We start from the raw sequence: 15,029 nt of genomic DNA on the forward strand, positions 1-15,029 counted from the left end.
CCCACCACCCCCCCGCACCCTCTCCGAGGCCTCCGCACTCGGAATTCTGTCGTGTGACGGTGCTCGGCCCTTTGCGTAATTGAATTTAACAGTTCGGCTCGTCACAGGGTCACGAAACACACAGAGCACCAGGGGGTCCGAGGACGGTGGGATTTCTGGGGGGTGGGGAGCGAGAGAGAGAGAAACGCCCCTTGAACCAGTTTCTTCGAGGGCAGGGACGGGGGGCTGTTTGAAACCCTCGGCCCCCAGGAAACAAACACAGGCTGAGACGCTCTTTAATTTCCAAAAATATTTTAAAATTCAGTGAGATGCTGAGGTGTGAAAGGACGGACTCTCACGGCCCCTCTCTCCACCTCAGGACGTCCCAAAACACTTTACAGACAATGAAGTACTTTCTGAAGGGCGGTCACTGTTGTAATGTTGGGAACGTCAATCTGCGCACAGCAAGATCCCACAAACAGCAATGTGATAATGAGCAGATCATCTGTTTTTTAGTGATGTTGGTTGAGGGATAAATATTGGCCCCAGGACCCCGGGGAGAACTCCCCCTGCTCTTCTTCCAAATGGGGATCTTTTACATCAGTACCGACCCTCCGACGGTGCGGTGCTCCCTCGGTACCGACCCTCCGACGGTGCGGTGCTCCCTCGGTACCGACCCTCCGACAGTGCGGTGCTCCCTCGGTACCGACCCTCCGACAGTGCGGCGCTCCCTCGGTACCGACCCTCCGACAGTGCGGCGCTCCCTCGGCACCGACCCTCCGACAGTGCGGCGCTCCCTCGGCACCGACCCTCCGACAGTGCGGCGCTCCCTCGGTACTGACCCTCCGACAGTGCGGTGCTCCCTCGGTACTGACCCTCCGACAGTGCGGTGCTCCCTCAGTACTGACCCTCCGACAGTGCGGCGCTCCCTCAGTACTGACCCTCCGACAGTGCGGTGCTCCCTCAGTACTGACCCTCCGACAGTGCGGTGCTCCCTCAGTACCGACCCTCCGACAGTGCGGTGCTCCCTCAGTACCGACCCTCCGACAGTGCGGTGCTCCCTCAGTACTGACCCTCTGACAGTGCGGTGCTCCCTCAGTACTGACCCTCCGACAGTGCGGTGCTCCCTCAGTACCGACCCTCCGACAGTGCGGTGCTCCCTCAGTACACGCACCAATAATGACGGGTCCTGGGTGTCTCTGGAAGCTGTACCCCAGTCGGACGGAGCCCCGTTACAGGAGAGGACGGGGCGTGTAGTGTTTGGAAGGGTGAGTGGAGATCTGTTGATTTTTGCAGTCACTTCATTGCCCTCTCTGTCCCACACAATCAGTGGGTCACAAATCTAATGTTCTCACGGGCCACGGGACAAGGCAGCGATACTCGGAAACTCTGGACGAGCACAAGAAACGACCAAATCTTTGGTTTGCTCCCCAACACCGACATGTGAAGGTTCATGAACAATATACAACTCAAATAAATATACCAGTACAGAAATCACATCACCCAGGGGTCAGATATCCTGCTCCGCCATGCCTCTCTCCCAGTCCCACACAATGTTTGGTTACAGCTTCTCCCTGTGGGCAAATCACGCGGTCTCTGCGCACAGCAAGATCCCACAAACAGCAATGTGATAATGACCCAGATCATCTGTTTTTTAGTGATGTTGGTTGAGGGATAAATATTGGCCTCAGGACCCCGGGGAGAACTCCCCCTGCTCTTCTTCCAATAGTGGCCGTGGGATCTTTTACATCCACCCGAGAGGGGCAGACGGGGCCTCGGTTTAACGTCTCATCCCGAAAGACGGCCCCTCCGACAGTGCGGCGCTCCCTCAGTACTGACCCTCCGACAGTGCGGCGCTCCCTCAGTACTGACCCTCCGACAGTGCGGCGTTCCCTCAGTACCGACCCTCCGACAGTGCGGTGCTCCCTCAGTACTGACCCTCCGACAGTGCGGTGCGCCCTCAGTACCGACCCTCCGACAGTGCGGCGCTCCCTCAGTACTGACCCTCGGACAGTGCGGCCCTCCCTCAGTACTGCCCTGGGGAGTGTGGGCCTGGATTCTGGGGCTCGAGTCTCTGGAGCGGGGGCTCGAACCCCCTGACCTTCTGACCCAGAGGGGGGACTCACTGAGCCCCGGGCAGCTCAGACTGAGAGAGAGGTGAAGACCTCACATTATTCCAGGACTCTCGCTGGGTTTCCTGCCTCTGGACTTTCGGGGAGAGTCGGGGAGGTGGGTGGAGCCGGAGCGAGGGGCGGAGAGGGAGCGAGGGGCAGAGAGGGAGCGAGGGGCAGAGAGAGAGCGAGGGGCAGTGGGGAGCAGTGGAAAAAGCAAGGCTGGAAACACAAATATACCGAACCGATGGTCCGCAGGCGGACAGGACACGCTGGAATCATCGTCTGACGTCAGACCCCCAGCAAACCCGAAGAATCAGTGCATCTCAGAGTGAGGACCCCTCATCTCGGGGGGCCCCCCCTCACAAAACCCGGGCATCCCCCGAAACACAACCAGGCCTCAATCGAAGGCTCCCTGTCGACGATGCTTCCAGGCGTCTCGACGTTGCTATAAAATTCACAAAACGGAAGGAGGCGAGCACCAGGCGGGCTGATTTGTCCCGTCTGTGGGGGTCAGGGAGGCGGGCGGAGGAGGAGAGAAGGAGCCAGCGGGTGGAGGGAGCGTTGCAGACTCTGCCGGAGCAGCCCGCGATGCACACTGCGGCCAAATATCCCGCCGGTGTTCGTTCCCCTCAGCTCCTGGGCGGGCGAGGGATATTGGAGGGTGGGCAGTGCCAGGAGTGGGATAACATGAATTCCTGCTGTGTTTCCTCCTGAACTCAGCTACAATTTACAACAAGTCCCTTCGACCCGGGGCTAGGGGGCGTGCGGCTAGACGAGCGTCGCCACGGCTCAGACGCCAGACGCTCTGGATTACAACTGGGGACGGACGAGTGTTGTCGACTCAAACCGTCGAGGGGGGGGGGTGAGGGTCGCCTTGGAGCGGTGGGACTCGTCTCCTGGTGAGGGGGGGGGGGGTCGGGGAGACGCCACACGACCCCCCCCACCACCCCCCGCCTCTTGCCGAATCCGGTCCGTCTCAGCCTCGTCTCCTCCGGTTCCCGCTCGTCCGTTTGGGCCGGTGAGCTCGGCCCAGCCCCTGCCAGTAGTCCTCGCAGTATCGGTTGATGGCCCCGCCCTCAGGCCGGCCCCCGGGGGCGCCCGGCTCCGTCTCGTCCCTCGAGCTCCCGGAGACGGCATCGACTGCGGCCCTCTCGAGCACCCGCAGCTCCACCCGCCCCGCCGTGTGGCTGAAGCTGTTCTCAGTGGTGACGCAGTGGTAGATCCCGCCGTCCCGGCTCTCCAGCGATCGGACCAGCAGCCCTTGCTCCGTCTTCACCAGCCTCTTGTCTCGGCGAAGCTGCAGAGGGGAGGGGCGGGCGGGGGAGGACAAATGCATTTTACTGGCACGCGAGGGCTAAACCAGCACCTTCCAGCCACGCAGCTGGCTGCTGCGGTCCTTTAAGTGCTTCGCAACGGCCCGAAAAATGCAACGACCTGCATTTATCCGGGGCCTTTAACGGAGTGTCGGGCCTGGATTACGGGGCTCGAGTCTCTGGAGTGGGGGCTCGAACCCTCGACCTCCTGACTCAGACGGGGGAGTCAGAGTCACTGAGCCGTGGCTGACATCTGATTGGCCTCAGCACCCTGAGTTAGAGAGAGAGGGGGAAATCAGCCAGGGTTCCTGCTCCCGATCACTGTCCAGTGCGGCGCTCCCTCAGCACCGACCCTCCGACAGTGCGGCGCTCCCTCAGTACCGACCCTCCGACAGTGCGGCGCTCCCTCAGTACCGACCCTCCGACTGCGCGCTGCTCCCTCAGTACCGACCCTCCGACAGTGCGGCGCTCCCTCAGTACCGACCCTCCGACAGTGCGGCGCTCCCTCAGTACCGACCCTCCAACAGTGCGGCGCTCCCTCAGTACTGCCCCTCCGACAGTGCGGCGCTCCCTCAGTACCGACCCTCCGACAGTGCGGCGCTCCCTCAGTACTGACCCTCCGACAGTGCGGCGCTCCCTCAGCACCGACCCTCCGACAGCGCGGCGCTCCCTCAGTACCGACCCTCCGACAGCGCGGCGCTCCCTCAGTACCGACCCTCCGACAGTGCGGCGCTCCCTCAGTACTGCGCTGGGAGCGTGGGCCTGGATTACGGGGCTCGAACCCCGTAGTCTGACTCGAGGGGAGAGACCGAGAGCGAGTGAGAATGTTGGATCTTGCTGTGTTAAACCTACGGCCCTTCTTACCAGTTTCCTCCGTGCTGTCGTCTCGCGCTGGACCAGCCATTTGGTCGTGGCCCGGGGGGAGCGGGGGTGACACTCAAGAAACGTGCTGCTCCCCTCAACTCCAAACTGCACCGTGTCCGTCACAATCCTGGCCACTGGGAAAATAAGGGCAGGACGATAATTAACAGGGGAATCCCTCTGGAGGCCTCTCGGCTCAGTGCGCCAAGTGTGGGACTGAGATACACAAGGTGGCAGTGTGAGGGCTCCATCCTGAGTTTCACAGCGCCGAGACAGGCCGTTTGGCCCATCTGGTCTATCCCTCCCCTCTTCGTCTCACCGACCAGTCCTTTCTCCCTCACCCCTCAGCCTTCTCTTTTCGGGAGAAAAGAGCCCCGAGCCTGTTCAGCCTTTCCCGATCGGCCCCCGTCTCAGCCCCGTCTGCCTCGAGGGGACAAACGCACCCCGCTCGTCTGAAGTGACTCCCGATGGAGGGCGTGGGGGCGGGGGGAGGGAGGGAGGGAGGAGGAGCAGAGCAGAGGGAGATCCGGAGATCCAGCTCCACGCTCCAGCCGGCCCCGCACTCGCTCTCCCTCGATTCCCACGGGGAGGACGTCTGGTGGGCGGGGATGAGACGCGGGGGCGGGCTGTGCCCCGTACCCCAGCGAGAGACGGTGCCCACGGGGAGAGGAAACTGGACTGGGGGCCAGGACGCACGGTCGCCCTGTTTTTTTGGGACGTGGGCGCGGCTGGCAAGGTCGGCATTTGCCTCAGAGGAGGGTGGTGGGGCCTCGTCCTCGAGCCGGGTCGATACAGCCCTTCAGAGGGCCGTGAAGCGCCAAGTTGGTGCGGGGACTGGGAGTCACCTGTCGGCCCGGGCCGGGTAAGGACGGCCGCTCGCCTTCCCCGAAGGGCGTTCGATTTTATTTAACCACAATCCGATTTCTTGCGCCGAACCAGATTCCAATTCTCAGACCGCGGCGGGCGGGCGCGCGCGCGCGAGAACGCCGCTCCTCGGCTCCCACGGCTTCCCCGCTGCCGTACGGGGTCCAAACACCCAGCTCCCGCCCGTATCGTGGCGGCAGACGCTCACCGACCTCTCGGCTGAGGGCAGCGGGACGACAGCAAACTAATAAGTTCGCCACAGCCCCCCACACAAACACGGAATTCCCCGCCCCTCCAACGTCTGCGGGGGACGGGGGCAACTCTGCAGCCGGTCACGGGGACATCCTCCCCCGATGCCCCGGGCCCGGCCCCCTCGCGCACCTTTCATGTTGTATCCCCGGCACTGCCTCAAGGGGTCTCCGTGTCTCACGTCCTGTCTGCGGCTGCGCCTGCGGACAGAAGCGAAAAGGCCGTTAGCCGACAGTCGAGACGCACAGACCCCCCCGCCCGCTCCCCCCCCGCCACCCCGGGGCGAGATCGGCACTAACCGTTTTAGGGTGGGGGTGTACCGTGAGCACGAGAGGCCATCCCACGCACAGTAAGGGTCCCGAGCTAGGCAGCAGTCAGCACAGGCCAGCCCGTAGGTCGCACACCGGTGTAAAGTCATCTGGGTTACGCCAACGTGCGAGGATACATACAACTGTTGCTGCGGGAAGGAAGGCGGGAAATATTACCGTAATTACAGAGATAGAACCACCAGCCTGAATATAACACACTGACTGGTGTCTCTCAGTCCCCTCTCTCTCAGGGAGATATCTGTACACTGACTGGTGTCTCTCAGTCCCCTCTCTCTCAGGGAGATATCTGTACACTGACTGGTGTCTCTCAGCCCCTCTCTCTCAGGGAGATATCTGTACACTGACTGGTGTCTCTCAGTCCCTCTCTCTCAGGGAGATATCTGTACACTGACTGGTGTCTCTCAGTCCCTCTCTCTCAGGGAGATATCTGTACACTGACTGGTGTCTCTCAGTCCCTCTCTCTCAGGGAGATATCTGTACACTGACTGGTGTCTCTCAGTCCCTCTCTCTCAGGGAGATATCTGTACACTGACTGGTGTCTCTCAGTCCCTCTCTCTCAGGGAGATATCTGTACACTGACTGGTGTCTCTCAGTCCCTCTCTCTCAGGGAGATATCTGTACACTGACTGGTGTCTCTCAGTCCCTCTCTCTCAGGGAGATATCTGTACACTGACTGGTGTCTCTCAGTCCCCTCTCTCTCAGGGAGATATCTGTACACTGACTGGTGTCTCTCAGTCCCCCCTCTCTCAGGGAGATATCTGTACACTGACTGGTGTCTCTCAGTCCCCTCTCTCTCGGGGAGATATCTGTACACTGACTGGTGTCTCTCAGTCCCTCTCTCTCAGGGAGATATCTGTACACTGACTGGTGTCTCTCAGTCCCCTCTCTCTCAGGGAGATATCTGTACACTGACTGGTGTCTCTCAGTCCCCTCTCTCAGGGAGATATCTGTACACTGACTGGTGTCTCTCAGTCCCCTCTCTCTCAGGGAGATATCTGTACACTGACTGGTGTCTCTCAGTCCCCTCTCTCAGGGAGATATTTGTACACTGACTGGTGTCTCTCAGTCCCTCTCTCTCGGGGAGATATCTGTACACTGACTGGTATCTCTCAGTCCCCTCTCTCTCTCAGGGAGATATCTGTACACTGACTGGTGTCTCTCAGTCCCTCTCTCTCAGGGAGATATCTGTACACTGACTGGTGTCTCTCAGTCCCTCTCTCTCAGGGAGATATCTGTACACTGACTGGTGTCTCTCAGTCCCCTCTCTCTCAGGGAGATATCTGTACACTGACTGGTGTCTCTCAGTCCCTCTCTCTCAGGGAGATATCTGTACACTGACTGGTGTCTCTCAGTCCCCTCTCTCAGGGAGATATCTGTACACTGACTGGTGTCTCTCAGTCCCCTCTCTCTCAGGGAGATATCTGTACACTGACTGGTGTCTCTCAGTCCCTCTCTCTCAGGGAGATATCTGTACACTGACTGGTGTCTCTCAGTCTCTCTCTCAGGGAGATATCTGTACACTGACTGGTGTCTCTCAGTCCCCCCTCTCTCAGGGAGATATCTGTACACTGACTGGTGTCTCTCAGTCCCCCCTCTCTCAGGGAGATATCTGTACACTGACTGGTGTCTCTCAGTCCCTCTCTCTCAGGGAGATATCTGTACACTGACTGGTGTCTCTCAGTCCCTCTCTCTCTCGGGGAGATATCTGTACACTGACTGGTGTCTCTCAGTCCCTCTCTCTCAGGGAGATATCTGTACACTGACTGGTGTCTCTCAGTCCCCTCTCTCTCAGGGAGATATCTGTACACTGACTGGTGTCTCTCAGTCCCTCTCTCTCAGGGAGATATCTGTACACTGACTGGTGTCTCTCAGTCCCTCTCTCTCAGGGAGATATCTGTACACTGACTGGTGTCTCTCAGTCCCTCTCTCTCTCGGGGAGATATCTGTACACTGACTGGTGTCTCTCAGTCCCCTCTCTCTCAGGGAGATATCTGTACACTGACTGGTGTCTCTCAGTCCCCTCTCTCTCAGGGAGATATCTGTACACTGACTGGTGTCTCTCAGTCCCCTCTCTCTCAGGGAGATATCTGTACACAGACTGGTGTCTCTCAGTCCCTCTCTCAGGGAGATATCTGTACACTGACTGGTGTCTCTCAGTCCCCTCTCTCTCAGGGAGATATCTGTACACTGACTGGTGTCCCTCAGTCCCCTCTCTCTCAGGGAGATATCTGTACACTGACTGGTGTCTCTCAGTCCCTCTCTCTCAGGGAGATATCTGTACACTGACTGGTGTCTCTCAGTCCCCTCTCTCTCAGGGAGATATCTGTACACTGACTGGTGTCTCTCAGTCCCCTCTCTCTCAGGGAGATATCTGTACACTGACTGGTGTCTCTCAGTCCCTCTCTCTCAGGGAGATATCTGTACACTGACTGGTGTCTCTCAGTCCTCTCTCTCTCAGGGAGATATCTGTACACTGACTGGTGTCTCTCAGACCCCTCTCTCTCAGGGAGATATCTGTACACTGACTGGTGTCTCTCAGTCCTCTCTCTCTCAGGGAGATATCTGTACACTGACTGGTGTCTCTCAGTCCCCTCTCTCTCAGGGAGATATCTGTACACTGACTGGTGTCTCTCAGTCCCTCTCTCTCAGGGAGATATCTGTACACTGACTGGTGTCTCTCAGTCCCCTCTCTCAGGGAGATATCTGTACACTGACTGGTGTCTCTCAGTCCCTCTCTCTCAGGGAGATATCTGTACACTGACTGGTGTCTCTCAGTCCCTCTCTCTCAGGGAGATATCTGTACACTGACTGGTGTCTCTCAGTCCCCTCTCTCTCAGGGAGATATCTGTACACTGACTGGTGTCTCTCAGTCCCCTCTCTCTCAGGGAGATATCTGTACACTGACTGGTGTCTCTCAGTCTCCTCTCTCTCAGGGAGATATCTGTACACTGACTGGTGTCTCTCAGTCCCCTCTCTCTCAGGGAGATATCTGTACACTGACTGGTGTCTCTCAGTCCCCTCTCTCTCAGGGAGATATCTGTACACTGACTGGTGTCTCTCAGTCCCTCTCTCTCAGGGAGATATCTGTACACTGACTGGTGTCTCTCAGTCCCCTCTCTCTCAGGGAGATATCTGTACACTGACTGGTGTCTCTCAGTCCCCTCTCTCTCAGGGAGATATCTGTACACTGACTGGTGTCTCTCAGTCCCCTCTCTCTCAGGGAGATATCTGTACACTGACTGGTGTCCCTCAGTCCCCTCTCTCTCAGGGAGATATCTGTACACTGACTGGTGTCTCTCAGTCCCTCTCTCTCAGGGAGATATCTGTACACTGACTGGTGTCTCTCAGTCCCCTCTCTCTCAGGGAGATATCTGTACACTGACTGGTGTCTCTCAGTCCCCTCTCTCTCAGGGAGATATCTGTACACTGACTGGTGTCTCTCAGTCCCTCTCTCTCAGGGAGATATCTGTACACTGACTGGTGTCTCTCAGTCCTCTCTCTCTCAGGGAGATATCTGTACACTGACTGGTGTCTCTCAGTCCCCTCTCTCTCAGGGAGATATCTGTACACTGACTGGTGTCTCTCAGTCCTCTCTCTCTCAGGGAGATATCTGTACACTGACTGGTGTCTCTCAGTCCCCTCTCTCTCAGGGAGATATCTGTACACTGACTGGTGTCTCTCAGTCCCTCTCTCTCAGGGAGATATCTGTACACTGACTGGTGTCTCTCAGTCCCCTCTCTCAGGGAGATATCTGTACACTGACTGGTGTCTCTCAGTCCCTCTCTCTCAGGGAGATATCTGTACACTGACTGGTGTCTCTCAGTCCCTCTCTCTCAGGGAGATATCTGTACACTGACTGGTGTCTCTCAGTCCCCTCTCTCTCAGGGAGATATCTGTACACTGACTGGTGTCTCTCAGTCCCTCTCTCTCAGGGAGATATCTGTACACTGACTGGTGTCTCTCAGTCCCCCCTCTCTCAGGGTGATATCTGTACACTGACTGGTGTCTCTCAGTCCCCTCTCTCTCAGGGAGATATCTGTACACTGACTGGTGTCTCTCAGTCCCCTCTCTCTCAGGGAGATATCTGTACACTGACTGGTGTCTCTCAGTCTCCTCTCTCTCAGGGAGATATCTGTACACTGACTGGTGTCTCTCAGTCCCCTCTCTCTCAGGGAGATATCTGTACACTGACTGGTGTCTCTCAGTCCCCTCTCTCTCAGGGAGATATCTGTACACTGACTGGTGTCTCTCAGTCCCTCTCTCTCAGGGAGATATCTGTACACTGACTGGTGTCTCTCAGTCCCCTCTCTCTCAGGGAGATATCTGTACACTGACTGGTGTCTCTCAGTCCCCTCTCTCTCAGGGAGATATCTGTACACTGACTGGTGTCTCTCAGTCCCCTCTCTCTCTCAGGGAGATATCTGTACACTGGTGAATTATACAGTCGTTTCCTTACCCGTTTCGAGGAGATGGTCATTGTTTTGACTGGCGCAGGATTCTGAAAATTTTAAAACATCGGAACAATTTTAGAATATTTTACCCCCTCTCGGATTCACCCCTCCACCTGAGGGAGCCCGTCTGTTCTGGTACAAGGTAGCAGTAAGGAGGGGGGGTTCACTGGACAGTGATCAGGAGCAGGAACCCTGGCTGATTTACCCTCTCTCTCTAACCCAGGGGTCACTGGACAGTGATCAGGAGCAGGAACCCTGGCTGATTTCCCCTCTCTCTCTAACCCAGGGGTCACTGGACAGTGATCAGGAGCGGGAACCCTGGCTGATTTCCCCTCTCTCTCTAAACCAGGAGTAGTGGCCAATTCAGAAACTTAACTGGACCAGCCACATAAATACTGTGGCTACAAGAGCAGGTCAGAGGCTGGGTATTCTGCGGAGAGTGACTCACCTCCTGACTCCCCAAAGCCTTTCCACCATCTACGAGGCACAAGTCAGGAGTGTGATGGAATACTCTCCACTTGCCTGGATGAGTGCAGCTCCAACAACACTCAAGAAGCTCGTCACCATCCAGGACAAAGCAGCCCGCTTGACTGGCACCCCATCCACCACCCTAAACATTCACTCCCTTCACCACCGGCGCACCGTGGCTGCAGTGTGTACCATCCACAGGATGCACTGCAGCAACTCGCCAAGGCTTCTTCGACAGCACCTCCCAAACCCGCGACCTCTACCACCTAGAAGGACAAGGGCAGCAGGCACATGGGAACAACACCACCTGCACGTTCCCCTCCGAGTCACACACCATCCCGACTTGGAAATATATCGGCTGTTCCTTCATTGTCGCTGGGTCAAAATCCTGGAACTCCCTCCCTAACAGCACTGTGGGAGAACCTTCACCACACGGACTGCAGCGGTTCAAGAAGGCGGCTCACCACCACCTTCTCAAGGGACGGGCAATAAATGCCGGCCTCGCCAGCGATGGCTACAACCCCTGATGAATTTTTAAAAAATTGTTGGCCATAGTGCAGAATGCATCTCAATACAGATAAGTGTGAGGTGGTGTATTTTGGTAGGAAGAATAAGGAGGCCACATACTGTTTGGATAATCAGAGTCTAAATGGGGTGGAGGAGCAGAGGGACCTGGGGGCACAGATTCACGAGTCACTAAAGGTAGTGACGCAGGTTAACAAGGCCATAAAAAAGGCAAACCAAGCACTGGGAATCATTTCTAGAGGGACTTATAGAACCTTGGACCCCACTTGGAGCACTGTGCACAGTTCTGGTCTCCATATACCTTGGTTAGACCCCACTTGGAGCACTGTGCACAGTTCTGGTCTCCATATACCTTGGTTAGACCACACTCGGAGCACTGTGCACAGTTCTGGGCTCCATATACCTTGGTTAGACCACACTCAGAGCACTGTGCACAGTTCTGGGCTCCATATACCTTGGTTAGACCACACTCGGAGCACTGTGCACAGTTCTGGGCTCCATATACCTTGGTTAGACCACACTTGGAGCACTGTGCACAGTTCTGGGCTCCATATACCTTGGTTAGACCACACTCGGAGCACTGTGCACAGTTCTGGGCTCCATATACCTTGGTTAGACCACACTCGGAGCACTGTGCACAGTTCTGGTCTCCATATACCTTGGTTAGACCACACTTGGAGCACTGTGCACAGTTCTGGTCTCCATATACCTTGGTTAGACCACACTTGGAGCACTGTGCACAGTTCTGGTCTCCATATACCTTGGTTAGACCACACTTGGAGCACTGTGCACAGTTCTGGTCCCCATATTATAAAAAGGATATAGAGGCACTGGAGAAGGTGCAAAAAAGATTTACAAGGATGATACCAGAACTGAGAGGTGAAAACTATCAGGATATGCTGAACAGGCTGGGGCTCTTTTCTCTATCAAAGAGAAGACTGAGGGGTGACCTGATAGAGGTCTTTAAAATTATGAAAGGGTTTGATAGGGTCGACATAGAGAAGATGTTTCCACTTGTGGGGGAGACCAGAACTCGGGGCCATAAATATAAGACAGTCAGTAATAAATCCAATAGGGAATTCAGGAGAAACTTCTTTACCCAGAGAGTGGTGAGAATGTGGAACTCACTCCCACAGGGAGTGGTTGAGGGGAATAACAGAGATGGATTTAAGGGGAAGCTGGATAAACACATGAGGGAGAAAGGAATAGAAGGATATGGTGATAGGGTGAGATGGAGTCGGGAGGGAGGAGGCTCGTGTGGAGCATAAACACCGGGATAGACCAGATGGGCCGAATGGCCTGTTTGTGTGCTGTCGCCTCGATGTAACTCGATGAATCCCACCACAGACCCCGGCCCCCTCTCACTTACCCGAAAGACCTGCACCTCCTCCAATGTGAGCTCTTCCATCTCCGTGTCATCCTTCGGCAGAACCATCACCTTCTGGACTGTTCCACGGTCTGAAACAGGAGGGGTGGCAGAGAGTTAACCGACAAACTACAGTGTGGTTTGGTGACGTTCCCTGATGGGTCGCCCGGGTCAATGGGTCGCCTGGGTCAATGGGTCGCCCGGGTCAATGGGTCGCCCGGGTCAATGGGTCGCCCGGGCCAGTGGGTCGCCCGGGTCAATGGGTCGCCCGGGTCAATGGGTCGCCCGGGCCAACTGGTCGCTGGGTCAACGGGTCCCCAGGTCCCCAGGTCAACGGGTCACCGGGTCAACGGGTCGCCGGGTCAATGGGTCCCCAGGTCAACGGGTCACCGGGTCAACGGGTCCCCAGGTCAATGGGTCCCCCGGGTCAATGGGTCGCCCGGGCCAACTGGTCGCCGGGTCAACGGGTCACCGGGTCAATGGGTCCCCAGGTCAATGGGTCCCCAGGTCAACGGGTCCCCAGGTCAACGGGTCACCAGGTCAACGGGTCACCAGGTCAATGGGTCACCAGGTCAATGGGTCACCCGATGCGGTCCTGAGACACAGTAATAGACCCAGAACTCCACCCCTCCGGACCGGGGCTCAGGTTAGCCAATCGCAGCCAGGGGGCGGGGCTAGAATTGGCCTCAGTTCCCATAGGTCAGGGAGGGTTCCTGCTCCTGATCATCGTCCAGTGACACCTGGTGGAAAGTTGGTGTCATAGGAACAGAAGGAGGCCATTCAGCCCCTCGAGCCTGTGACCTGATAAATATCGGCCCCAGGACCCCGGGGAGAACTCCCCCCTGCTCTTCTTCCAATAGTGGCCGTGGGATCTTTTACATCCACCTGAGAGGGGCAGACGGGGCCTCGGTTTAACGTCTCACCCCGAAAGACGGCCCCTCTGACAGGGCGGCGCTCCCTCAGCACCGCACTGTGAGTGTCGGCCTGGACGATGGGGCTCGAGTCTCCGGAGTGGGGGCTGCAGACTCCGAGGTGAGAGTGGGACCCACTGCGCCCCGGCCGACATGTTGGGAATTCCTCCCTTTAATCGGGACGGTCCGGCTCGCCCGGATACCCTGCGGCCCCGGGAGCGAGGCTCCCCCCGGGCTTACCTGTCCCAAGAAAGAGGACCTCGTAGCGTCCGTCCACCGCATCCACCTGGTCCACCGCGATGGTGGTGAATTTATAATCCACGTTGGTCCTGATCACCAGCGGGCGTCGGTGCACGGGATAGACCGCGTTCGACATCAGCGGGTGGGTCCGCACAAAATTAATCACATCGTCCGGGTAATCTTTCGTCGACCTCATTCCGGGAGTGAAAGTCCCGCCTGGACACTAAAGGCGAGAAAGATTATCAAAGGCCTTTCACCACCTCAGGACGTCCCAAAAAACCCATCACAGCAATTTTATATCCACACGTTTGTAATGTGGGAAACGCAGAAGCAAAATTTGCGCACAGCAAGATCCCACAAACAGCAATGTGATAATGAGCAGATCATCTGTTTTTTTTTAGTGATGTTGGTTGAGGGATAAATATTGGCCCCAGGACACCGGGGAGAACTCCCCCTGCTCTTCTTCCAATAGTGGCCGTGGGATCTTTTACATCCACCTGAGAGGGGCAGACGGGGCCTCGGTTTAACGTCTCATCCCGAAAGGTGGCACCTCCGACAGTGCGGCGCTCCCTCAGTACTGACCCTCCGACAGTGCGGCGCTCCCTCAGTACTGACCCTCCGACAGTGCGGCGCTCCCTCAGTACTGACCCTCCGACAGTGCGGCGCTCCCTCAGTACTGACCCTCCGACAGTGCGGCGCTCCCTCAGTACCGACCCTCCGACAGCGCGGCGCTCCCTCAGTACTGACCCTCCGACAGTGCGGCGCTCCCTCAGTACTGACCCCCCGACAGTGCGGCGCTCCCTCAGTACTGACCCTCCGACAGTGCGGCGCTCCCTCAGTACTGACCCTCCGACAGTGCGGCGCTCCCTCAGTACCGACCCCCCGACAGTGCGGCGCTCCCTCAGTACCGACCCTCCGACAGCGCGGCGCTCCCTCAGTACTGACCCTCCGACAGTGCGGCGCTCCCTCAGTACTGACCCTCCGACAGTGCGGCGCTCCCTCAGTACTGACCCTCCGACAGTGCGGCGCTCCCTCAGTACCGACCCTCCGACAGTGCGGCGCTCCCTCAGTACTGACCCTCCGACAGTGCAGTAAATATAAGATAGTCAGTAATAAATCCAATCGGGAATTCAGGAGAAACTTCTTTACCCAGAGAGTGGTGAGAATGTGGAACTCGATACCACGGGGAGTGGTCGAGGGGAATAACAGAGATGGATTTAAGGGGAAGCCGGATAAACACATGAGGGAGAAAGGAATAGAAGGATAGGGTGATAGGGTGAGATGGAGTAGGGAGGGAGGAGGCTCGAGTGGAGCATAAACACCGGGATAGACCAGATGGGCCGAATGGCCTGTTTCTGA

The 15,029-nt window shown here is 57.2% G+C and overlaps 1 protein-coding gene across 1 annotated transcript; it reads right to left on the minus strand.

The window, feature by feature from the left end:
• Positions 1-274: 274 nt before the first annotated feature.
• On the minus strand, positions 275-13,912 carry LOC137309274 (semaphorin-3F-like). The gene is made up of 7 exons (XM_067977534.1): positions 13,671-13,912; positions 12,523-12,611; positions 10,166-10,207; positions 5,680-5,837; positions 5,513-5,580; positions 4,271-4,404; positions 275-3,390 (listed from the first exon to the last, which is right to left on the minus strand). Exons 1-7 carry the CDS (start codon positions 13,864-13,866, stop codon positions 3,070-3,072), a joined length of 1,008 nt encoding a protein of 335 aa, XP_067833635.1. The 5' UTR covers positions 13,867-13,912; the 3' UTR covers positions 275-3,069.
• Between the last annotated feature and the right edge of the window lie 1,117 nt (positions 13,913-15,029).

This window comes from Heptranchias perlo, unplaced genomic scaffold, assembly GCF_035084215.1.
Source record: "Heptranchias perlo isolate sHepPer1 unplaced genomic scaffold, sHepPer1.hap1 HAP1_SCAFFOLD_1569, whole genome shotgun sequence".
Classification (NCBI taxonomy): domain Eukaryota; kingdom Metazoa; phylum Chordata; class Chondrichthyes; order Hexanchiformes; family Hexanchidae; genus Heptranchias; species Heptranchias perlo.

What these genes read in the sequence shown, in the direction of transcription:
- LOC137309274 (XM_067977534.1), bottom strand. Translation starts at nt 13,866, where the DNA reads ATGAGGTCGACGAAAGATTACCCGGACGATGTGATTAATTTTGTGCGG. An exon ending in GGTCCTCTTTCTTGGGACAG is followed by an intron (nt 12,612 to 13,670) that starts GTAAGCCCGGGG and finishes CTCCTGTTTCAG; the next exon opens with ACCGTGGAACAGTCCAGAAG. An exon ending in CGACAGCACGGAGGAAACTG is followed by an intron (nt 3,391 to 4,270) that starts GTAAGAAGGGCC and finishes TCCCCTCTGCAG; the next exon opens with CTTCGCCGAGACAAGAGGCT.